A 25010-nucleotide genomic window follows, 5' to 3' on the forward strand; every position below is an offset into this window, starting at 1 on the left:
CAGATCATACCGGCTCTAGATCAAGGCCGTGGGTCAGCTGTGCTCCAGGCCCTGGCCAGACACACGGTGCATGGCTAAGCTTCTGCTACTGTTGTGCTGTTCAACTGCCTTGCAAACAACTCTGAATTTCTCGAGTAAAACACCAATTTATAAAATGAGTTCAGTGAGCCCTGGCTTAAAACCAACCAACTAAATAGTTTCCCACCCCAAAGGAAGCTTGAGCAAGTTTTCACTGCAAGTCAAACTTATCTGCTTATAAGATGGGAACCTCCAGACCCTTCCAAGGACAGAGACTCTTGGGATCAGGGGACGTGGAGCTTAGAGAATAGTGTGTGTGAGGTGCAGTAGTGAATCCTTGGCACTCTGAACCAGCAAGAGACTAAGAGGTGGCTGACCAGTTCTGAATGTAGACCGGGGTCCGAAACCACTTGCAATAAGATCACAGGAATGGCCGACGCGTCGCAGCCACACAGACCAGGTAACGCTGCTTCTAACGTTGACTTCTTTTGAACATTTATTAAAAAAGCAAAATGTATGTTCATCTCAAATATAACAGTTAAAAATGGAGAAGCAATACAAACAACGTGTTAGCCAGCAGCATCCGGTCCTCAGCTTGCCCACCCGCTTCAGTCAGGTCCGGGTGAGCTCAGTCACTGCCTGCCTGCCTCCTGCCTTACAGCTAGCCCAGGTGAAACAGACTCATATAAAATTAACAAGTTAGGGTTAAATAAGCTTAAATAAGAGCGTTAAATACAAGACACTTTGTCAGAGGTTCTGTACAAAGATAAACAGGTCTAGGTTGTACACAGGGCCCTGCTGGCGCTCAGCAGCGGGGTCTATGGGGAGGGCAGACTGACTGACTGCAGCAGAGCAACTACGAGAAAGCAAACTACACGCGGAAGTGACTACCGACAGGTCCAGCCGTTCACAAGGCATTCGCATCTCTTTTCTTAAAAAAAAAAAAATTCAGAACACTGTTAATATTCAGGCACCGTTTGTTCCTGCAAATAAATACGTCTCTACGGCAACAGCGTTCGTGCTAGTGTTAAACTTCAGGGCTTGTCTCTGACAGAGCTCTGCAGACTGCTTACTGCACCCTTCTTATTGCTATGATAATGTGGCTGTGGAAATAAACTACTGTACATCCAAAAAAATAGAGCACCTTTAACATTAAAGTACACGTCAATTATCTGCCTCCCTATTTATTTACAGTCCGACAGCCCTGCTACAGTACACTGGCTTAGCGTCTCTGCAGGTCACCCGCTCAGGTTAGTGACACCTAGTTCTCTCCCAAAGGGAAGCTGAGGCCAGAGCATCGTCGGGGAACCACTCAGCTTCTGTTAGCATCCAGCAGTTACATTCATCTGCTGCTGCAGCCACCTGGGAGTCCAGGCCCCCGACCTGCCTGCTGGGGTGAGTAGTGAGACACAGACAGACAGTGAGACATCTACCTACAGGTGACAGAAAGCACATGTAAAAACTGCATTGCCGACTTGGAAGGGACCACAGGGAGGCAGGCTGGCAGGCAGGCCGACCGACCAGCCCGGGGTCCCACGGTGAGGAGCGGCGAGCTGATCAGGCCTTTTTGTCAATGGTGCTAAAAAACCACTCGGTGAACGTGCGTAGCTGGGCTGTGGCGGTCTGTGACTCTTCCTGCAGCCGCATGTTGTCCTGCCTCAGGTGCTGGACCTCAGCCTGCAGCACCGCCTTGTCCTGCTTCTCCTGTGTGGCAGAGACAGAGGGTGTTACAAGGTCAGCTACTTCCACTGAGCTGCACACGAGGGTCCCAGGGTCTTGCCTGGGTTTTGTTGTTCACACCGGGGTCAGAGCCACCCTAGGCTCTTGGCTCCCTCCGTTGTTCTTAAGGAAGAGCAGAGCCACTGTGTAGGAAGTGATACTACCCCATACCACCTGGAGGAGAGACGGCCAGGCTGGCGGGAACCCCTCCTGACTTCAGGGCTCCTTTCTACCCAAGACTGGCCCAGTGTGGCAGCTGCTAACTCGGGGACAGCTGTTTGGCCTCTCACGCCAAGCGATTCTGGCGCTGGCATAGCTCCATGCTGCCTTCAAAGATGGCCTCTCAAGAGTACGTATAGGACTTTAAAAGTAACTGCCTTCGATGCTTCTACCATGAGAAACACTTGACAGGCTTCAGATCTCTAGAGCTGAGGGGCAGAACAGTCATAGCAGCTACTGCTCCTAGTGGCTCACAGCTGTAACACGCAGTGGGTGAGCGGGTGTGTGTGTGTGTGTGTGTGTGTGTGTGTGTGTGTGTGTGTGAATCACTCCCTCAGGGCGTCTGCTTCCACCCTTCAATAGCCTCCCAGTTCCCCAACTCCACCCTGTCCATGTGTCCTGTCTCTAAGGCCTTCTCAACACTAATGGACAACTCTAGAGGCTGGTTCCTCCTCTCTCCAACCCACACTTCAGCCCCTTCTAGAACAGCTTCAGGTTTTTACATCCTGGCCCACCGCCATGCCCTGGTTCCAAACGAAGCTTCCTGGTGTCCACCTCCACTGTCTTCTAAGCCCACCTGGATGGTCCCATTCCACCACCTGCCCCACACCGCCATGTCTTCCTTCCCCAGTGCTCCGCAAGGAAGGCTCTTGTTCCTCTGGCAAGCTGGTACAGACCTCCTCGGGGAGCTCAAACTCTGTGTTTCCTGATGGACTCATCAAGGGTACATCACCCCTAATGTGCTACATACCCTGGGGGCCCTTGTGCCTCTCTTGTCCTAGCCAGGCCAAGTTAGTTAAACTCAACTGCCCTGGTGTCCGTATCTGCAAAGGAGATAAGCAGTGAGCTGTGTCTGTCTGCCTGGAGCTCTGCTGGCTTAGAACAAAGAAACCGTAGTCTAGGCAGACTTGGGAAGGAGGTCCCTGGAGCTGGTGTGTGCGCGTGCATGCGTGCGTGTACACACACACACACACACACACACACACACACACACACTCACACACCCCCCTCTATCAGGATCGCCTTAGCAGGAAGTGAAAAAGCAGCCCTGCTGGCAGCTCAGCTAGGTACCCCCTGGCAGTTTCCCCTGGCCTTCACCTTAACTCTAGCTCCTTAGCTGGTGGTGGGAGACGGTGACCATCAGAGGTCAACACATGAGTGTGCACGTGCACACAGACCCACGTGTGTTTAACGTGTGGCAAAAGCTGTCCCAGTGCCCATCCTAAGTCAGCTGCTTCCCTGGCACACTAGGTAAGAACTAGACTCTTGTATAATTAATTTTCTTCACTAGTTCCTTCCGGCTTGGCCAACCCCATCCACGTTTACACCAGCTATGATCCCTCATCTCCCACAGCAAACCAAGCCTACATCCCAGGAGGCTTCTGGAGCCCTCTGTGACTCCATCTCCCTCCAAGGGCAGCAAAGGCACCTAGCACAGTAGGGGCACTGCAGTGGGAACCAGCATCTTGTTTCTCTGGAGAGAAGCCAGCACATGGAGAGACAGACAGACAGACTGACTGACTGGCTGGCTGACTGGCTGACTGACTGGCTGACTGGCTGACTGACTGACTGACTGGCTGACTGGCTGACTGACTGACTGACTGACTGGCTGACTGGCTGACTGACTGGCTGACTGGCTGACTGACTGACTGACTGGCTGACTGGCTGACTGACTGACTGACTGGCTGACTGGCTGACTGGCTGACTGACTGACTGACTGGCTGACTGGCTGACTGGCTGACTGACTGACTGACTGGCTGACTGACTGGGCTCTTGAAGGTCTCATCTTTGGTGAGACCTCCTCTGGGTTGGCTCACATGTGGCTGTTGCAAGCAAAGCCTCAGGGGATCTCACATTTAGAAGGCATAGACACTCGCAGGCCTATTTACACAGAGAAGAGGCAGACCTGAGTTAAGTCCTGGGAGCCACAGTAGGACTCTATGTGCCCTCAGGGGAAACCCCACACCAGCTGCCGGTGAGAAGATGAGAGGAGACAGAGGGAACCTCCTTCCCGGATCCAGGTCGGCTGAGGGTCTTATCCATGTATTTGCAGGAATTAAAAGGGGCTCGATGTGGGCAAAGCACTCGGAGGACTCCGCAATCACATACCTTCCGGAGGTCAGTCTGCAGCTGTCGGAGAATCAGTTCTAGCTGGTTAACTTTCCCAGTCAGTGTGGAGGGCGATCGCTCCCTGGGAAATGTACAATTAAGAGGATGTAAGAGACCGAAGGCTAGGATGTTGCTTGTGTTCATGTTAGCAAACTTTTCCCTGAAAACACTGTGTGTAAGTTGACAAGGTCCCCCATAGCTACCATCATGAACTCAGAACTGGTAAGACACTGAGGATGGTGAGCCAACAAAGCCAGGCTTATTTAAGTGGAGAAGAGGCAGACCAGAGTTAAGTCCTGGGAGCCACAGTAGATATGACTTCCCTAACCTGTAGGCAGATAATTGGATCAGGGATCAGATCTGGGAAGAACTGTGCTCTAGGCAGGTCCTACAGCATGAGTGGCCTGGCTGGCCAAGACTGACTGACAAGGGGTCATGCCTGGTGCTTTTGTAGTAATTAGGCAGCTGACTGGAGGTTGGCCTCTGTGGCACAGGCAGCCAACAGGCAGGATCTGTCTATGCTGTGTGAAAGTCACATAGACCAGCGACATCTCTTCCGGTATTCATGTCAGTCCCACTGTAAGACTCTCTCCAGCCTGGCCTTGGATTCCTAAATTTTGGGCAGTGGGAGGGAGGGTCTACATACCCTGGTGTATCCATGAATTCTTTGCCACTGGTGGGATCTACACACAAGGACAGCTCTGGGGCCCCTTCTAGTTCTTGTCCATGCTGGAGGTCGGTCAGGGTACAGAAGGAGGCCACTCTCTGGTCTGGAGAGGAGGAACATATAGAAAGGAGGTTGGTGAGAGCCACCAGGCCCCGTGACTTTGTACAGACCAATTTACTGAATGGAATCTGCTGACCCTCCTCACCACAATGCCCTGTTTGAAACAAAATGGAGAAACAGAAACTTAGGCAAGCCGGTGGCAATGACGAAGCATGAGGCTGGTTGCCCTCCGCAGGGAGGGTATGGTGCATATCTACCGAGCTAAAGAGCAAGGCAGCTTTCTCCTTCCCACACTCCCAGGACTCGAAAGCCCCTGGTTGTGTGTGGTTTGGCAAGTGCACGATGTGGCTGTGACAACCATGGAGATGGACCCTGCTGCAGGCTCCTATGAGCTCAAGAATGTTCCCAAGACAGGACAGCCAGGGCACATGTCCCTGTGCACCCCCAACACAGTATGTGGACCACCATGCAGGCGTGCAGATGTATGAAATGTGCACCACCATGCAGGCGTGCAGACATATGAGATACAGAACAATCTACAGAACAGCAAGAACCGGTGTCAGTCACCTAGGTAGGAGGCATGGTGACAGAGAAGCCCGAGTTCCTCGTCTGAGTCAAGACCTGAAACAAGAGTGAGAACTCTCCTGTGAACAGGAACATCTCTCGGGCCTGGAGAACCAGGGACGCTGCTAAGGCTCGGAAGACATGTGAGCAGAGCATGCATGGGTGCTGGCATCTGCTTGAATAGGTGTGTGCTCCTGCCTCTGAATGTGTAAAAGACGCAACCAGGTATACAGTGTCACACAGCACGGTGCGGTAACGTGTTCCATGTGTTCTCGTTAGAAGTAGTGTCAACCGCAGACGCCATCACTGCAGACTGACAGGAACGATCCAGGCTTCGAATTTAAGAACAGTGACGGTGACAGCAGCCAGCTGGGCCGCTCACTAGAAACTGCTGGGGAAGCTCAGAGGTGCAGCAGTGCCAGCAGCAACAGCCACAGCAGGGGAGACTCAGGGCCTCTTACCACAAGGCATTAGGAACTTGGCATTCAGTGTTTCCAGAAAGTGGGGTAGGAGAGAAAAGCAGCCCAGCGTCTTGGGGCTGAACTCTGACCCAGCACTCAGGCCAGTAAGGCTAAGGTAGGCAGGAAGCACCCTGTGGTTACAGAACAGGCTTTGCCCCTGAACTGAGTGTGTGTGCATTTGTAGCTGGAAAGCGAGGGATAAGACCTGCCGAGTGCGGAGGCCTCCTCCTCACAGGGACTGATTAGTGGGGAGGAGCGGTAGCCGGGCACACTGGGGGATCTGTCTCCTGCTGGCTGCTGCGCAGGCCTCCTAATGAGGTGACCTGCCTGTTTGGTTGATGTAGGGTCACACACTACCAGTTAATTAAAAAGGGTAGCGACGCTGGGGCTGCCAGAAGCACGTGATGGAAAGTCACTGCTGCCATACAGCACTGAAGGCACAGAGGCTCACAGTGCCCTGGGCTTGCAGAAGGCGTGCTGAGCCCACTCAGAGACCAGTCACACCAGCGTTCTCCAACCCCCAACACCTGCCGCTGGCATGCAGGTCCTTTAAGTGACCTTCTGTGACGCCCAGTGTAACCTACACATGACAGAGATCCTGTGCCTACTCAGCCCAACAGGGAGCCACATTACCAACGCTGCACTTGAACCTCAGCTCACAGGGGCAGTAACCTGCGTCTCAGTGAGTGATCCACATCTGCAGGCCTGCCCCACATCTTAGTCGCCAGCTCTCAGACCCACGCGATGCTCCTGACATCCTGAGGATGAACGGGAGCAACTAGCTCAGGGCCTGCGTGTGCGCGTGCGTGTGTGTGTGCAGGTGTGTGCAGGTGTGTGCAGGGCCTCTCACTGGCCTGGACCACTCGCTGACTGGGGTAAGCTGGCTGGCTGGTGAGACCCGAGGCTTCGAGAGCCTCTGCTTTCCTGGCACTGAGATTACAGTGCTGTGTATGGCACTGCTCAGAGGACCATGTGTGACTTTTGACATAGGTTGGCAGCTCAAACTCACGTCCTCATGTCTGCGTGCCTAGCACTTGACTGACAGCCCTCTCCCCGGCCCTTTACTGCTAGGACTTTTCAAGAGACCCCGCTTTCCCTCCCTGCCTCAGTCTGACCCACAGTCATCGGCTTTGATCCTGTTCATGAGGTTACATCCTGTTAAACTTAGGTTTAAGCGAGCACACTGTTAACACATTATCAGAAATGCATTGACAGTGCCTGCCGGGCACCACAGCCCAGCCACACCACAGTGATGAGCGCCTGAGTTCCCCATTATCATCACAGGGCTGATGACACTGCAGGCAGCACAATGGCAGAGGGTCCCAAAGCTCGGCGGATTCCAAGTGTGGTTTCTAAGGGAGGTGTGTTGCTCTTGAACCATTGGAAAGTAGAGGAATTACTAAGGACATGAGTCTATATAAACACATCACCAGCAGCAGAAGATAAACTGTGCACCACATGGTGGACGGCTAAAAGACCTTACTGTGTTTTACAGGCAAAGGGCACCATTACATTCCACACCAAATGGAAGTGGAAACAATAGACTGAAGCTTGGATGGGACCCAGCCAGGTCTTAAATGTGACTGCCACAACACAGGGCAGGTGCTGGCCTGGGCCGACACCATTAGCACCTAGATCACCCTCTCCTAGACCAAGGAGATGGCTCCATCCTGACACCATGCCTTTCTGGTGGCAATGTGGTCACCTACCCACTTCTGATTCATTTTAATTGTGCTATATTATTTTATATGGGACAACTGGCTATCAGCCAGTTCTTAGGAATGAGATGTCAGGTTTCAGGAGGGGATGTGGTACATTTTTCTGGCTTGGCTATGAATTGTCACCGTGCTTGAAAGAGAAGATGGATTGCTTATAACTCACAGGACGACACTGGCTTTGAGTGTCTTTGTGGCTCCCTGGAGCAGCAGACGCTCTCACACTGAGCAGGTGAGCACCTGTGGCTCGAGCATTGGAATTTGCATCAGCATCGTCTGCACACGTAGTTACCGTGCGTCTTCTTCATTGTTTATGTAGTTACCGACACACACGCACGCATGCACGCGCGCACCCGTTGTTTAGCAGAGGCAGCATCTCCCGATGCTCATTCACACTGGACACACCCTGGCTCTCTCTACATTGCTCATTATAAACCTTTCTCTGCAGTTCACGTGTCCCTTTTAAAACTCACTCACTCAGGTGCATGAGACATCTAATGCTTACATGTTTTTACCTGGCCATACTGTATTTCATGTTTTCTCACTACTCTGTAATGAAAGCTTCCAAATGAGGATACTGATTATTGTTCACTTTTACAAAGTCGACTTTTCTAGCTTCTAAATCTAAACGGTGTATACAATCGCTTTCTCTCTTAGGTGTTCAATACATTCTGATGCCTATGTTCTTTGTTTTTTCAAAAGGACTTATTCTATTTTTGAATCATTATTATGCTATTTTAATTATTATTGATTTATAATAGGTTTCTTGTTGAATACTGTTCATCTCTTTTTAAATGGGTGCAATTAAGTTCTTAGCATATCTTTAGATAGCTGTATTGAAACTGCACTTATCTCAAATTAATTCAAAAAGGACTGTCATTTTTACCACAGAGGATTCTATCCATCCCTGCCCTTGTCTATATTAAGACTCTATAGTTAACAGTGTCTCCGTTTTCTCATTGTGATTCCAACAATGACTTGATTTACAAAGAACACATAGCTGGATCTAGCTGATTGGCTTACACTGTCCCTCACTGCTGCTCCAGTGACCGTGTGTGGGATCTGAGCCAACTAGACCTTCCTCTGCTGTGTGAACGTGCCACCCCGCCATGAGGTGTCGGCCCCAGTCCTAGCCTTGTGTCTGACTGACCCACAAAGACCACAGGTATCACAGCCTGGGACTTCTCAGATCAGATGACAAGTCATCACAGAATGGCTGTTATCCTTCTGGGGACTCCATCCCACACGACAAAGTGCCACGGCCCCAGTTGGGTTCAGAGTTTAGCCAGGGTACAACCATTCCAGCAGAGTCCTCTGGGTGAGCCTGACACAGCCAAGTTCCAGGCATGTGGCTCTGGTGGCCTCTGAAGCAGAAGAACTAACCACTAAGCTGGGCCTTAGCCAACTCAACAGCAATGGAGGGCACGGAGCACTGATGGCAGCAGCCAGACATTTTAGGATGGCTCGTTACGTAGAAACAGTGGCTAAAGAGTCAGGAACGCTTTGAAAGGTTGCTCATCTGGTTAATTTTAGATAGTTTGTCTTTTGAGACAGGGTTTCCTCTGTGTAGCCTGGGCTGTCCTGAAACTCGGCTTCCTGAGTGCTGGGATTAAAGGCAGGTGCTACCACTGCATGACAATTTTAGAATCTTTAACAATTCCAGTTGATCCTACTAGATATATAAGCATGACTACAGTTTTAAGCCACGGAATTTGTTCTTTTTTCTCCCTTTCCACACAACGTTGGTGATGTGTTAAGGACTCCAAAACAAACGTCAAGGATGTGGTTTCGGTGGGTTCCTGTTGTGGTTTGCATGTGTGCTCTCCACGACCTCATCAGTTTGAACATTTGGTCCCACTGCTGGGGAAGGTTGTAGAACCTTTAGGAGGTGGAGCCTTGCTGGAAGATGAGGGTCTCTGAGGACCCTAGGACTCTAAAGCCTGGCCCTATCACCAGTTCCCATGGGACAGTGGACAGGAAACTTGGCAAAGTCTGAGTGGGTTGGGAGCCCTGGAACCCAGAGAGGACAGTAGGAGCTTCACCTGCTTCCAACCAGGTCCCTGTCACATGACCACACTCCCTATATGGGAACTCAACCTATAGCCACATAGATCAGAACAGAGTTCTCTATGCTAATGAGGTAACTCGAGGTCCTGAGAGTTTAGCCAGTAAGCTTCCGTTCCCAGACATCCCTTCCTGCAAAATGTATTTCATCTCTGGTCCACCCCCAGGAGGTGGTGTGTACCTATTTTCTACGATGAACAATCAACCAACAGTTTGGAATCAAGGACTGTCTCTCTTGTCAGAACTGTGGTGGGAGCATGGAGGAAGCCTTTGTCAACAGAGTCACCATGTCTAAGTCTCCTGCAGAAGCCTTTCCAGGCTCCTAGACAATCACTGCTAAGCTAAGGACAGTCGCCCATGTGCTGAGCCAGAGTTTCCCATCCCCCTGGCCCTGTCCCAACTCTGTTTCCAACTCCCTGAGATCCAGTGGGGTCTGGATGTCCAGGAGTAATGGAACCCCCGGCCCCAGATCCTCATAGCAGGTCTGTGGACCACGACCCTCCCTTCAACCCCCCCTCCCCCGCTTTGGCCTCCCACATCTTAGACTGCATTTCCCGCCCCCTAAGCAGTGCATTGGCACTTCCCTCATGGGGCAAAATGCAGAGCCACACCACATCTGGTTCCTTGTCTGTGTTCTGTGTGGACACAATGGGATCAGCCAGCTCCCGTGCTGCTACACCATGCCTTCTCTGGTGGCTTCAATATGCTTGGCCCAGGGAGTGGCACTATTAGAAGTAAGTGTGGCCTTGTTGGAGGAAGAATGTCACTGAGGACATGGGCTTTCAGACCCTCATCTTAGCTGCCTGGAAGTCAGCATTCTGCTAGCAGCCTTCAGATGAAGATGTAGAACTCTCAGCTCCTCCTGTGCCATGCCTGCCTGGATGCTGCCATGCTCCCACCTTGATGATAATGGACTGAACCTCTGAACCTGTAAGCCAGCCCCAATTGAATGTTGTCCTCATAAGAGCGGCCTTGGTCATGGTGTCTGTCCGCAGTAGTGGAAACCCTAAGTAAGACACTTTCCCTGCCACTGTGAACTGTGAATCGGAGTAGAGCTCCTCCCTGCGTTGCTCTGTCAGGGCCACCTTATTTCAGCAGAGAAAGGAACGAGGGCAGCTGCCTTGTTGAATTCCTGACGAGCCCTGTTCATCATCATTCCCAACTGCATCGTGTAGACCATCTGGGAATAAGGATACATCCTTCCTGAGACTGCAGTAGGATCTCTCAAATCTTATCTTTTATTAGAAATCAGTCCCAATTCCATTAGAAAGACTTTTAGGAAATTAGTGTAATCACTCTTAATTACCTCACCGACTATACCTCACGATAATTAAAGCTTCTCTTATTAACTGGTTAGACTCGACTGTAAGAACGAACGATCTCAGTCTACAGGATCTCACGTGCGCCTTCTCCCTGCAGTCAACACACTGAGGCTGTCTAAATCGGGCTCTCTTTCAGAGATTTGAAAATAAAGAATTCTATTCCACAAGAAAGCTGCCTCCAGATTTCAGGAAAGCCTCACACAAGGGCACCATTATTCTTTGAAACTGAAAACAATTCACTGGGCTTGGTGGTTCTGAGTGACACTTGGTTTTGGAACATTCTCGATGGCTTTTCAGTGACCTCCACACTTTGCCCTTTGTTCTTCATCCCCATTGTTTCTTGCAATAAATACTCAATTATGTCACCATGAGGTTTATTCCTATGCAATTGACATCCCTCAATAACTTCTTTTAATCTTTCTTTAGTGTCAGCCAGAGAACATGTAATGAGAAAGTGTGAAGGAATGAGGGGTGGGGTAGGGAGAGGTGGTACCTCCTATTCAGTGCAAACAGAGCCAGCCTGGCAGAAGCCTCAGGACAGGGCCAGGTGCACCGGTTCCCTTCATTCAGAAGATGGCCCGACAAGCACTGTGTTGAGGGACAGCCCTACCGGAAGTCAGCTAAGGCACAGGCAGAGGGGACCGTTGGCCAAGGGACTTTGTGAGCTGCCATCTACTGACTGTCTAATGACAGGCTCCCTTTAGTGTCTGAGTTTCCTAGGGAGCGCTCTGCTTCCTGTGATATTAGACAGGGAATCCTGGGCCCGGTGCTCTCTGACAGGATCTCCTCCGGCTGCCCAGGCACACTGTACCTCATCTCCTGCTCAGGCTTTCAAGTTGCAGGGAAGTCAGGCCTGGCCAAGGCCTGCACTCTGCAGGGACTGCAAGGCCCCAAACTCCACAAGGTCTCCTGACACAGGCCTGGGAGAGGCCTTACAGAGCCTGTGTCTTCTCCAGGGGAGGACAATCTGCTGCAGCCTCAGTAACCTCTCTCACACTAACTCCACCTTGCTCTCCTATGATTTGGGAGCGTATCTGCTAAATGCTAACCCACATTCAAAGGAAACCTCCTCCCTGACCTGCTTCCTCAACGCACTGGAACTTTATTTGCTGCTGTATTTTAAAGTGGATTTCTTTTTTCCCACTTCTTCTTTAGCTCCTGGATCTGCCTAGTTCTGCTCCACCCGACAAGGCTGGGCTACAGGCAGGCATGCAGCCAATGTCCAGCTTTGATGAGCTGGGAATTCAAACAGGTCCTTACAGGTTTGTTCAGAAAGTGCTCTTACCCACCGGACAGCCTCCCCGGACCCTCTGCAGCTTTCTGGAATCTTTTGAAATATAGTTAAGTTAGTTTTCATACTTTTCCCACTAAAATGTTGCTGGACACTGTATATCTCTTTAAGAACTACTCTTTATGGCTTTAGGCCAAATATTCAACATGTGCCACCCTTTTCATCACTACTCAGTCATAAAAAAAGAGAGCTGGGCTATTCCTAATTCTTCTCACACAGTTGTCAGAGTAATATTTCACACATCTCCAAAGTTCAGACCTCAAGTTTCATCTCTAGTTTCTTGAATTGTTTCATTGCGTGTGGTCAGCAAACCTGGGAACACATCCCTCTCTGGTGGGTGCTCATGGCCTGGTGCCTTATCCTCTGGTGGTCTCAGTAACACACACCCCTTCTCCACACACTCCATATTTAAACATATTCTAACAGTTATAACGGGGTGGGGGTGATTCTGGTGCCTTGGCTGTACTCCTGAATAACACAAGAGTCCAAGCACCCAGCTTTAGTTCAGTGAAGATGGCCTTTCTGGTGAGAATGAGGCGAGGAAATGGGACACTTGACTGTCAGGGAGGGATTTTTGTTTGGACTTTCTACGTAAGACTCGTGTTGTCTGTTGTATGACTTTCCCTGAGCTGATGAAAGAAACATGTATTCATTCCAGATTCAGAAATAGCCTTGACAAACCAAAGGGAAGACCCCATCAAGGAGGCGGGGTGAGCCAGTGAGTTTTCTGGGGTGACTTAAGGGAGCATGAGCAACTGGGAGGCTGCCTCTGCATCACTGAAAAGCCCCGCCCCACCCTTCTACCTCTTTTGTGCTCAGGGTAAGAGGGCACAGCAACTGAGTCTCTGGTCAGGGTCCTGTGAGTGCCCTCCTCATGAGGGAGTGCTGGTGGGCTCAACCAGCAAGCTCAACGACCTGCTTGCAGATGTGCCAGCTGCTACTTATATCAACATGGTGCTAAAGCCTGACTCCACCACCGTCAGCAGTTTGCAACAGTGAAATGACTAAGGATACGACACCATTCAGACTGCTTCCAGAAGGGAGAGAGTCACTAGTGGGAAGCAGAGAGGGTATGTTGACTCACAGCATCCCCTCTCAGCTGTCATGCCCCAGAGCAAAACCCTCCCCCGCCCCCAGCAGATATGCCAAGAGGCACAGGTATACAGAAGGCCTCTTCAGCGGGCTAGGTCACAAGAGGAGAGGGTGGGTTACAGTAGTAGCCTGGCACCCCTCTGGGAGACGATCGAACCTGCTTTCCTGAAGCCTGATGTCACAGGTGTGAGGGGCCAATGGAGGCTCTGAGCCCTAGGACTGCACACTCTGATTAGGCTGGAAGGCCCTGAGTCTCAGCGTGGGCAGAAGGCAAGACAGCGCCTTCATCTGCTGTAGAGGGGCAAAGGAATGCAGGAGTGTCAGTTTGTACGCAAGATTCCCACGGGCTAGTGTGTCTGAGATGTCCCCATGGCCCAGTGTGTCTGAGTACTTGTCCCCATCTGGGGATGATGCTTTGGGAAGTTGTAGAAACTTGAGAGGTGGGGTCATGTTGGATGGAGGAGGTGAGGAATGAAGTTTATAGGAAGCCACTTCCTGGTCCACTGAGGTGTGAACTGACACCCACTGCCCTAGTCAAGGCCTGCCTGCTACCATGCCTTCAAGGGTCCTCTCAAACCACAACATAAGGAGGCCTTTTTCTCTCACAAGCCATTGTTTGTCAGGTTTTAGTCACAGTCATGAGAAAGACAATACAAGTGACCAATGGCAAAAATTCCTAAGAGTTGTGGCTCCACATCCCAGAGGCCCAAATACTGGGAAGTAGGTTCTTCATCCACTTTGTGGACAGTTCCCAAAAAGCTGGAGAAGGATGTTCCCTAGGTGGCAGCTTCAACTGGATAGTCACAGCATCAGTGGTGATCAAAAGCAGCATGGCAGCTGGAGGACTCTCAGAACTCAACTGACCCATGGCAGCCCACTGACCACAGGCTTAGAAGGAGCCAAGACCCACACAGAGAGAGACTTGCAAGGGGCAAACAATTCTGCTGGAGTCATCTGTGCTAAACTCCAAAGCTCTGGCCTCTGGTGGGTCCCCTCCCATGTCACCTTGGTGTGCTTCAAGGACAGGCATGCTTGCTTCTCTCACAGGGAAATGGAGCTAAGGAGGAAGGGGGGGGGGGCTTGTGGGTCAGGTGACAGTTGGTGCAGGGAACAGAATTTAGGGATTCAGCCCTCTGCCAAGTACTTATCAAGTAAATGGCCACCTCTAGATGCTTCCCCTCCTGCCATTTTTAAAGATGGGCAAAGCACTCAATATTTGCCAGATGATCCAATCCACAGATGTGCCCTAAGCTGCAGCCAGGCCCCACAGGAGTGTGCTCCCTGGGCACACAGGAGGACTCTGGGTGTGGGCGAATCTTTACCTTCAAATGCTCGTGCAGCATCCACAAGGTGGGACCAGTCTAACCCTGCAGCTGTGTCTGGCAGCGGCATCAGGCCAGGATCTGCACACTTGGACTTGTCTGATAAGGACCCATCGGAGAACCAGAACTCATCTAAGTAGAAACAAAATCAGAGTGTAAGTCAGTCAGCCTGTCACCACCAGAGTCACAGCATGGGTGCCACTGTCCCAGAGTCTGACAGTTGACAGTCAGTCAGTCAGTTAAAACACGGGTACTCAAAGACAGTCAGAAGGGCAGTCAGTCACAGCATGGGGACCTTCACCCTCAGTCAATCGCAGCATGGGAACCACAGATCCTACATGCACATTAATATGAGCAACACAGTACCCTATATAGACAACTTGTCTCTCAGTCCATCAGTCACTGTCTACACGGTCAGTCACAGCACGAGCACTGTGACCCACAGTAGGTCACAGCTCTGCTGCATCACTTGCACATAGTCAGTCCCATATAAGCACACAGTGCCTATCTGGAGTCAATCAATGTATCGTGCCACTAGTCCCTGTCCTTACAGATAGTCAGAGCATGGGCACTACCTACCACTGTCACAACCAGCCAGTCACAGCATGAGTACTATCGCTCCCTACGTACAGTCTGTTAGTCTGTGATTCATTGGTCCATCAGTACCTGAATAGGCACCACCGTCCTCAGAGAGTCAGTCAGTCACAGCACCAGCAATGTTGATCCACCCAGGGTCAGAGTCAGTCAGCGGGGAAAGCATGTCCAGACTCAGTCATGGCGTGACCACCACCGTCCCCAGAGTTGGTTACAGCACAGACACTACATTCCCTCTCACAAAGTAGCCCAGGAAACTGTGTAAAACACTGCCCTGCTAAAGTAGGGACCCTTGAGATGCTCTCACCCAAAAGAGACAGAGCTCTGTCAGAAGCAGCCAACCCGAGACCAACGAGGTGCTGGAGCGCAACTGGGGGCGGGGGTGGGAGGGTGGGGTCAGCATGGAGCCTTGTGGAGCATCCGCTCTCTTGCAGAAGCTTTCACTCCCCAGAGCTGAGTGACCTGGGATCAGTCCCCATTTTCTCAGGGTAGCTGTTCCCCCTGAAAAAGTGCTGCAGCCTCACGCTGCCTTGAGACAGCTCTCAGCCATCTCTTTCCTGAGAGACCTCGCAGCCATGCCAAGGTGTGGTGATGTCTGAGGAACAACGTTCAGTGAAGCTGCTTCAATTAACAGACCGGAGAGAGAAAGGAAGTTGCCTCACGCCTGTGCCTGTGTGTAGAAGTGGCTGCTGGCTCACTTTCCTGATTCCACAGGACAATCCTACTGCTGCCTCACCAGAAGCCTCCAGCCCCCCATCACTTCCTGAAATGCAGGTCTCCTTCAGCCATGCGTTTTCCCAGCATTCCTTTTCTCCTTAAGTGCTTAGGTCATTAATAACACTCATTGCTAAGAACTCATTCTGCATCTGAGAATAAATCCTGAGAGGGCCTGACCGGACACTTTCAAAGTGGAAGCCTTTTCTGAACCTGCCAGGAGCACGGCTTGCAGCTGCATGTGGCCGCATGTGACTAATGAGACCAATCACAGCAAAGCCACCTGGCTGGCTGAACCTGCAATTACGTTCAGGGCGTAATTAAGCAAATGCACCTGTGATTTCTGCACCTCCATCCTGGGGTGCTGAGGTGCTGGCATCTGGAATGGGACAGGCAGCATTTGCACAGGTGGCCTTGAAGGACACCCACAGTCTGTTCCCACTCCACCACTGCAGCCTGAGCAGATCTCTCACAGTGACACCAACCAGACAGGGCTGTTTCTAGGTGACCATGCTGAGGTATGGTGATATCTGCCGAGTGCTTCCAGTCTCTCCTGTGAGGGATACGATGGAGCCTCTCCTACCTCTGCACACTAACAGCAGCTCATGCTTGCACTCTGCCCTGTTGAGCGCTAAGCCGGCAGTAAGGGTGGAACAGGAACTGGGAGAGAAAACACTCAGGATTTTTAGGTCCCTTCTCTGAGGCCTTCTCTGGGGGGTACAATGGAGGGGCCGCTGGCCAGTGGCTGTATCAGCAGAGTAAGGACAGTGGCTGGCCGGCCTGACAAAGGGGGGATGGAGGTCTATGTGGGAAGGGAAGGGACAGTGGCTGATTCTAATTTAGAAGGTGGGGTACAGTTAACATTCCCCTGTGGAAAGATCACTCCCTCAGCGACTTAACGAAGCAAACGGTTGACAGACTTGGGCTAAATAAGTCAAGCTCTGTTTCTGAGGCGAGGCACAAATAAGGATGTTGGAGCAGAGGCCCACGAGAGTGGCTGGGGATGCAGACAGGTGCACCTTGGCCAGCCCCAGAGTCCGCTCACAGAAGCACCAGGGCAGTCACCACGAAGTGGCACTGGGAACTTGGGAAGTACCTGTGTAAGCAGAGGCAACGCAGAGACCGCGCCTCCTCAGCTTTCAGACATGCAGGGAGTAAGGGTGGGATACGGCGTGCACAGCTGCTCAGTGTCACTGTCCCCTCCACTGTGGGGGACTTTGCGGACAGACACTGAGGAAGGGAGGGAGAGGAGACCGTGAGAAGTCCCCTCCAGCGATGTCTTTAGATGGTGACTGCTCCATCATCTCATGGGAGTGGGACAGCTGAGACACAGTTGGGCTCAGCTCTGAGGCTTTGTCACTAGGAGACAGACAGACAGACAGACAGACAAGCTTCTGCAGAAGACAGGCTAGGTGATGTGCTGTGAGACAGAGTGCTGTCTAAGGAGGTGACACTTGGTTGAGATCCGAGTGACAAGGGGGAGCTGGCAGATGCCTGATGCACTACTGGCATAAGAGCTAAGGCTGAGTGTGGGTAGATTTGAACCTCTGCCTGAGGCTTGACCTGAGCAGGGAGAGCCTCAGGCTGTGGCTGTCTCTCAGACAAGCCAGGAGGCACCTGTGTCTTCTGCAATGATCAAAATCAGGCACATGTAACACTTTTTTCTTCCACTGAGTAGAAATGAGGTGATTAGGAATAAGATCTGCCTTTTAAAATTAATTTTTTGTTCAAACTTTCAAACCAGCAAATCTGTTACATGTCTTTAACCAACATGAACCCCTCTGCCAGCATTACTGGGAAGCCAGCAAGTGCAGTCACCATGACAGAGGAGAGCTGATCCTGCACGGCCCCGTATGGAGCCAGCGCTGGTAGAACACTCTCCGTGGTCTGGTGGGGAGGAGGAGCCACCACTCTGCCTGTGACGCACACACTGTACCTGTTCTGTCCTCAGGGCAGACCCGCTTGTCATGGCTACCCACAGCTACCCTTTCAACTCTAACTCTTTAAGGCTTGGGGGCGCCTCAGGAGACTCAGAAAGAAAGTGACCAGCTGGTGACAGCACTGACTAGCTCCCTGGCCACCAGCTCCGTAGGCACAGTCACAGAGCATATGGCAGCACGCGACTGACTCTCAGAATAGCATCTGGGGCGGTGCAAAGCCAAGAAGGCGCATGCTATCTAATGCTCAGGTCAGAAAAGATGATTCACTCAGAAGGGCGATTTGCAAAATGGTAACTTCCTGGGGGCCCCAAGGAGGTGAGAAGAGAGGGGCCTGGTTGGCCTGAACATATTCAAGGGGACAAGTGGGCATGTACAGCTTAACCTGGACAGAACCTGGCAATTTCTCTGCTTGGCCACCCCTGCCCATATTGCATGAGAACCTACATTTTGAGCTATGGGTAGTATGTAGGCCCTGCTGCCCACGCAACATACTCTCCATGTCTGGACACCAGTCTTGTGGATTCCTATTGTCCTCCACTGTCCTGACTGACTTATGCTGCAAATGCTGAGGGTTCCCCTGACAGCAACCATACAGCTCTTGAATGTGAGCTTCATGGGTGACAATGTTGTATCGCAATGTCAAAAGTCTGACAAAAACTGATACCCAAGCTAGAAGATGTCACAAGGACACTGCAAGTCTTCATGTGACACAATGTTTAGGTCTCTCTGAGAATCTAAGAGATATTCCTAGACACTTGCTTCCGAGAATCAGGCTTTACACTGTAACTAGCAACTCAGTTTGCGGACACATTCTCAGAGGGCTGTGTCCCCTTGGGCATCTGTCAAACAACCAGGAGGGCACAGGATAAATAGATTTTGGGGGGACAGATGGAAACTCTCATGGTTCCTGAGGTGGTGGACTAGGAACTAGCATCCTCCTAGGATCCCTGATGCTTAAGTGTGTTCATGGGGATGCAGTGGGAAGGGACCCAGAGCTTTTGTGGGGGAGATAAGTCACTACATGTTATCTCAAGGTTTCTTCCTTACTACAGTCACACACCTCAGTTCTCACTTGTCTCCCAGAGCAGTATCTGAGCAGTGTCAGGCTCCAGGCGGCACATTACCAAGTAAGGGAGTGCAGCCAAGAGCAAGGGCCCTGAGAGGAGGCACAGGACTGGGGCATCTGCTTCTTTCCTTAGGTTGTGCACAGCTCTGAAAGGATTCAGAGATGAGAAAGGCTCAAGCTGCCTCGACTGCTGCTACTAGGAAAAGGCCACACCCAGCTGCACCTCCCCCCGCCCCCACTGCAGCAACACAGTAACAGCAGCGACCAGTGCTCACAGCCACAGTGACAGCAGAGACCAGTGCTCACAGCAACAGTGACATCACAGACCAGTGCTCACAGCAACAGTGACAGCAGAGACCAGTGCTCACAGCAACAGTGACAGCACAGACCAGTGCTCACAGCAACAGTGACAGCAGAGACCAGTGCTCACAGCAACAGTGACAGCAGAGACCAGTGCTCACAGCAACAGTGACAGCAGACCAGTGCTCACAGCAACAGTGACAGCACAGACCAGTGCTCACAGCAACAGTGACAGCACAGACCAGTGCTCACAGCAACAGTGACAGCACAGACCAGTGCTCACAGCAACAGTGACAGCACAGACCAGTGCTCACCACAGGTGAACCGGTAGGAGGGAAATTCAAGAAACTAGATTTTTAGGGCAGTGAAACAGCTCTGCACAACACTGTGGAAACAGACACGTGTTACTGTCTGTCCGACATGTGCAGTGTGAAACTGAAAGCAGGGACTGTAGGCCTCGATGGCAACGCTGCATCACGGGCCTCCACTGTAACCAGCGTGCTGTGCTGCTTGGGGTGGGGTGGGACGGGGGACAGCACACTTAGGAAAGGAGTTTCCCAGGAGCAGGGAACACATGAAAACTATAGCATTTTCTGCTCAGTCCTTGTAAGAACCTAGTACCTAAGAAATGAAATTCATACCATCATCACCATCACTATTTTAAGAAACTGAAGCTAAGACATTATGTCTGTCATGGGGGAAAAAGAAGGGCTGAACAGAAACCCTGGCTACAGAGAACCCACTGGTTAGCCACACTTGTACTGTGGAAAATGGGAAAACAACAAGAGCATAAACAGAACTTCAGCAGCTTCACAAACACTCTCAAGGGACACTCAGTGGCCATCCTGAGCTACGGGAGAGAGACCCTGCCTCAAAAGAGGCAGTGGGGGTGTGGTGAGGGAGTGTGTGTGTGGGTTAATGACACTCCGCCAGGGACGCAGACACGTGTGTCTGAACTTTCGTCTTGCTATTGAGAAACTCAGAGGCTTTCTAACAGGCAGGGCACTGTGTTCACATAAGCACTGCACAAGATGAGGTTCACCCTGGTTTGTTGAACATTATTAGAAGCTGTATGTCAGAGAGCCTGGGGTGTTTATATACACTGCAGAAATTAAACTGGTTCTACAGATAGTTCTTTCTATGATGGAGTTTAAAAAACAGTCTGAATATAAATTTATAGTTCAACCGCCATCCTCTCTGTGCAACAGGAATGGAGGCCAGGGGTAGGACCTAACCTGAGGCTGTAGCCGGCAGTAGACACTAACATAGGCTGCAGAGATGGCCCAGTGGGTAAAATGCTTGCTGAGCAAACATGAAAACCTGAGTTTGGGTCCCCAGTACCCATGACAAAACCAAGCGTGCAGGTACAGGCTTGTAGCCCCAGTGGTAGCAGGGGAGACAAGTAGATCCCAGGGAACTGGTGGCCAGCCAGGCTAGCTGAGATGGCAAACTCCAGGTTCAGTGAGCAAACCCTATGTGTGTGTGTGTGTGTGTACAGTGTGAGTGTACGCACGCGACCGTACACACTAAAGGACATACCATATAGGACACTAAAAATTACAGTTTTTACATTTGACCTGTGACTATGGTGCTGGTGTGGGCTGGGACACAGGGACAGCAGTGATAGCAGAGGGTCATGAAGCTGTACCTAGGTCTCGCAATGCCCGCCTGTTGTGAAGAGGAGGCTAGACTGCTTGGCACAACCTGAAAAGCCACCCTATGCCACTGCTCCTCTTTGAAAAAGTTACAGACTCAACACATTGCTTCCTTCAGAGATAAAGTAAGAACCACATTTAATAATAACAACGTTTAATGTAAACCACCTTGAAGTCTGCTACTTGGAAATGACTTAGGAGACAGAGAAATGGTGCCAAACAGTTGACATCTCATCCCTTGTGTATACTTGGATCCAACTCGAGGATCCCAGGGAACCACAGGCACCCATGAGTGCCCCCACCCAGCCTTCACTTACTCCGTAAGCTCCCCATGCTGGGTGCAGGGTGGGTTCTTGGAGGCAGCGTACTGTGGTAGGGTGGAGTCGTGCTGAAGAGAATGTCGTTGGGCAGGGCCTGGTCCAGGATGGAGCTTCGGGAGCTGGCGAAGGAAGAGCCCCTCCGGTTGCTGCACACACTCTCGTCGGACAGTGTTCGGTACAGGGACCTCCGTGGAGACAGGTTCCCGTAGAATGAAAACTAGGGGTCATAGGACAGGGGCATTGACAATGTGAAGGTCTGAGGAGTAGTGCTGCACACCTATAATCCCCAATACGTGGGAAGCTGAGGCAGGGGGACTGCTGAGAGTTCAAGGCCATCTTGGGTTGCTTGGCAAGTAAAGGCCAGTCTTGGCTACCATTCCAAGACCATCTCAAATCCAAATCAAACGCCCACAGTAAACCTGCAGTTGGAGCTGTCTGCTGTGCTATGGCTTTCTCAAGCTTCCTCTGGCCCTGGGAAGTCAGGCCCCTGGACCATGCCTGACCAGAGTTCCCTCCTCTGACACTCTGGGAAACACAGTCAGATTAGACAGCTGTGGCTTTATTCCTTCTGAAAGGTTAAGCGGAGCTGTGGAAATACGCAAGGCTGTCATCTCAGGCGGCTGACACTCACAGAAGCACACACTGTGGACTGACGGTCATTAGCACCGACTACGTTTTAATATTAGGTAATCGACAGCAGGGAGGTCCAACTGAGTCTAAATAACAAAACTAATTCTGAACGCTGACATTTCCAGAGCCATATAAATGTGCTTAAGAGAAGTAATTTAAATCTAGTAAATCCTGCTGTCCACTTAAAAATTACCACTTGCAAAAGTCTGTATAATTTCTGGAAATTGAATTACAGTTAATGGGACAAAACCATTGTGAGGGTTAGCTCTGTCAACTGACATAGCTCTAGGGCCATCTGGGAAGAGTGTCTCAGATGTCTGCTTCGGGTTAGCCTGTGGCATGTATGTGGAGGCTGTCTTCGGGTTAGCCTGTGGCATGTATGTGGAGGCTGTCTTAAGCTAAGTGATGTAGGATGACTCGGCCTGCTATGGGCAGTACCATTCCCTAGGCATGGACTCCTAAACTGTGTGCAGTAAGTGGAGAAACTGAACTGAGAGCAAACACGCACACACACACACACACACACACACACACACACACACACACACACACACACACACACACACACACACACCTCTCTGTTCTTGTCCGTGGGTGTGCTATAAACCAGTTGTTTGAGGGTCCTGCCTTGCTTTCCACACATTTATGGACTGTAATCTGAAATTGAAAGATTAAATAAATCCCCTTTTCTCTCCTTAGTTTTTTTTTTTTTTTTTTTTTAAATCACAGCAAGAGACAAGAAAGTAGGACAACCAGCTATAAGAAAGGCACTGACATCACTGCGTTAAATCTCAGATACACTAAGACAATTCCAACAAAGAAGCAGGGACCGAACCTGCAGTACTCTCTTGGCACTGAACCACTGAACCACAATCGTCTCATACCAATACTGTTTCTAACACACACAGAAGTGGCCATTAACATTTCTGGATGTGGCAAGGAGGCTAGGGACCCTGCTATTGCCTATGTTCTACCCATTCTGTCTGGCTTTCCAGTGCAAAATACAAGGTGTGCGTGTGTGTGTGTGTGTGCGTGCGTGCGTGCGTGTGTGTGCGTGTGTGTGTGTGTGTGCGTGTGGGTGAGCTGCAAAGCCTACTGGTACTGAGGAAGCAATTTGTCTTTGAAGAAAACCCACAGGTCAGGTTGAGCACAGCTCAGCCATTCTGAGACGATGCTTGCTATGGAGTCGTCTGCCTTTGAACCCAAGCACACACAGTTTCCTGACCGGGATCTGATACAAGCTTTGAGAATAGGCTCCTTGTAAGGCATTCTGGAGGGATTCCCAGTTCACATCCCTGCAAGTTCTTTAGAGCTGTGTGCTGGTGCTTAGAGCACAGTGGACAGGGAAGGCGCAGTGTCTGATGGCACTGCTGCTCCGGGAACACAAGGCGGCTAACTGTGGTACGATGCAGACTGGTGCTCACAGCCATCCTAGGCAATGTCTGGCTTTCCCAGGGAACCACAGAAGCCTGGGTTACAAGTGTGAAAGGGCTCTGTTCTAGAGCCCCAGATCAGTGTGTGCCCCACAGTCTGCTACCAGAGCCTGGTTACTTGAAGGAGAAGTGATTGGCCCACACTTACTTAGGCTCTTTTCATTACTCTGCATTATTGCAAACACTGCTTTGTCACTCATTCGTGTGGGGCACAGACATAGCCATGGTGCACTGTGAGGGCAGTTGGTCGTCTCCAGAATGCAGGCCATCAGGCTTGCAGCTCCTGCTTTGGATTATGTTAGGAAGTGACTTAGGGAGAACTTGGGGGGGGGGCAAAACAAAGACAGGACTTCCTCCCTGAGAAGGCACTTGAGCATGAGGAGGGCCTTCTCTGAGAGCTGCGGCCCTGTGTGGCAGAACACAAGGCTTGACAGATGGGGTTGCAACCAAGCTCCATCCACTTCTGGAGCAGACAGCCTCCCAGGACGACCTGGGCAGGGCACAGGCCAGAGGTCCTGGGGAGCTGAGCAGTGTGACCTCACTGGCTGAGGTTTGATGGCCAGTTGTGTCTAGGCACCATGCTAGGCTCCTGTGTGTCACTTCCTAGCATAGCCCTGGCCCTAAAGCCATAACCTTTATCGCACCAGCACATAAGGGCCCACCTGCATAACATGTAACGGTCATAGCTGGAGCCAAGACCTGAGGGGAGCCTGCCTGGCTTCCAGAGCAACTCCAAGGATACAATGGCCGCCCACCCCCGCCTCCTGAGCCTGTTTGTCTTCTGAAGGAACAGGTAGTGGCCAGGGTCAGGGCTGGGCTGCAGCTCTTGCCTGGAATGTGCAAGGCCCTGGGGTTCCATTCTCAGTAACCTGACACCCGTGACAGTGGCAATGGCCGCTGTACACTGGGCTGTTGGTGGGACCACGGGAAGGGTTGTGGGGAGCACGTGAGTACCCAGAGTTGCACCACAGCCCTCATGGTCACTCACCTTCCGTCTCCCCTCCTCCACTAAGGGGCTGTCAGGCAGCATCAACTTCAGAAAGTCATCTTTGGATAGGACGTGCTGAGCTTCTGGAACAGAGTCTCCCACTACTGCCGGGTGCTGACTGGCTGTAGACATGATGTCCATCTCGCCATATATCCTGACAATAAATCAGAGCACAGGGTCAGAGGAGCCGCAGCCTACCTAGAAGATGCCCCTTGGCGGTCAGATGAAATGTCCAGACGAAATGTCTGAAGCTGAGGGGACAGCTCAGTTAGTCTGAGGGCTCGAATTCAATCTCCCAGAACAGATTTAAAAGTCATGTTTGTGTTCTTCGGCTTGGCAGATAGAGACAAGCAGATCCCTGGGCCCACTGCTCAGCCAGCCTAGACTTAGGAGGCTCCACACCAGTGACAGACGCCATCTCTAAAATCACAATGGGTAGTGCCCAAGGCACATTAGTCAAGGTTGTTCTCTGGCCTGCACGCACGCATGCACTCACTCGCTCCACTGTGGAGGCCCACAATTCTCAGTTGCGGGAGGTTCACTGTGGTTGTGTGTGCGCCATTCCCACCCCCACTGCGTCTCACATCTAGACAATGCACTTAAATACAATTAGATGTCTGAGTAATTCAGACACCTCCGATTCCCAAAGCCTAAGAAGAAAACACTAACTTTAAAGTAAGGCCAACCCCGCCCCAACCTTCAAGAGTCCATGCCCTCTCCATTAGCCATGCACTCATACGCACGTGC

The 25010-nt window shown here is 51.2% G+C and overlaps 1 protein-coding gene across 4 annotated transcripts in view; it reads right to left on the reverse strand.

The window, feature by feature from the left end:
- Nucleotides 1-491: 491 nt before the first annotated feature.
- The window catches only part of Sipa1l2 (signal induced proliferation associated 1 like 2), a 150988-nt gene continuing 126469 nt past the window's right edge, over nt 492-25010 (reverse strand). The window contains exons 17-23 of one of the 4 annotated variants that reach the window (XM_032888201.1): nt 24264-24417; nt 21210-21429; nt 14624-14755; nt 5360-5413; nt 4712-4835; nt 4066-4147; nt 492-1722 (exon numbers count right to left, since the gene is read on the reverse strand). In XM_032888201.1, coding sequence (XP_032744092.1) covers nt 1576-1722; nt 4066-4147; nt 4712-4835; nt 5360-5413; nt 14624-14755; nt 21210-21429; nt 24264-24417 — 913 coding nt within the window. In that variant the 3' untranslated portion in view covers nt 492-1575. The remainder of the gene's footprint in view (nt 1723-4065; nt 4148-4711; nt 4836-5359; nt 5414-14623; nt 14756-21209; nt 21430-24263; nt 24418-25010) is intronic. The other 3 variants (XM_032888203.1, XM_032888202.1, XM_032888204.1) reach the window with 3 other exon arrangements.

The sequence above is a fragment of the Rattus rattus genome, chromosome 17, assembly GCF_011064425.1.
Source record: "Rattus rattus isolate New Zealand chromosome 17, Rrattus_CSIRO_v1, whole genome shotgun sequence".
In the NCBI taxonomy this organism is placed as follows: Eukaryota; Metazoa; Chordata; class Mammalia; order Rodentia; family Muridae; genus Rattus; species Rattus rattus.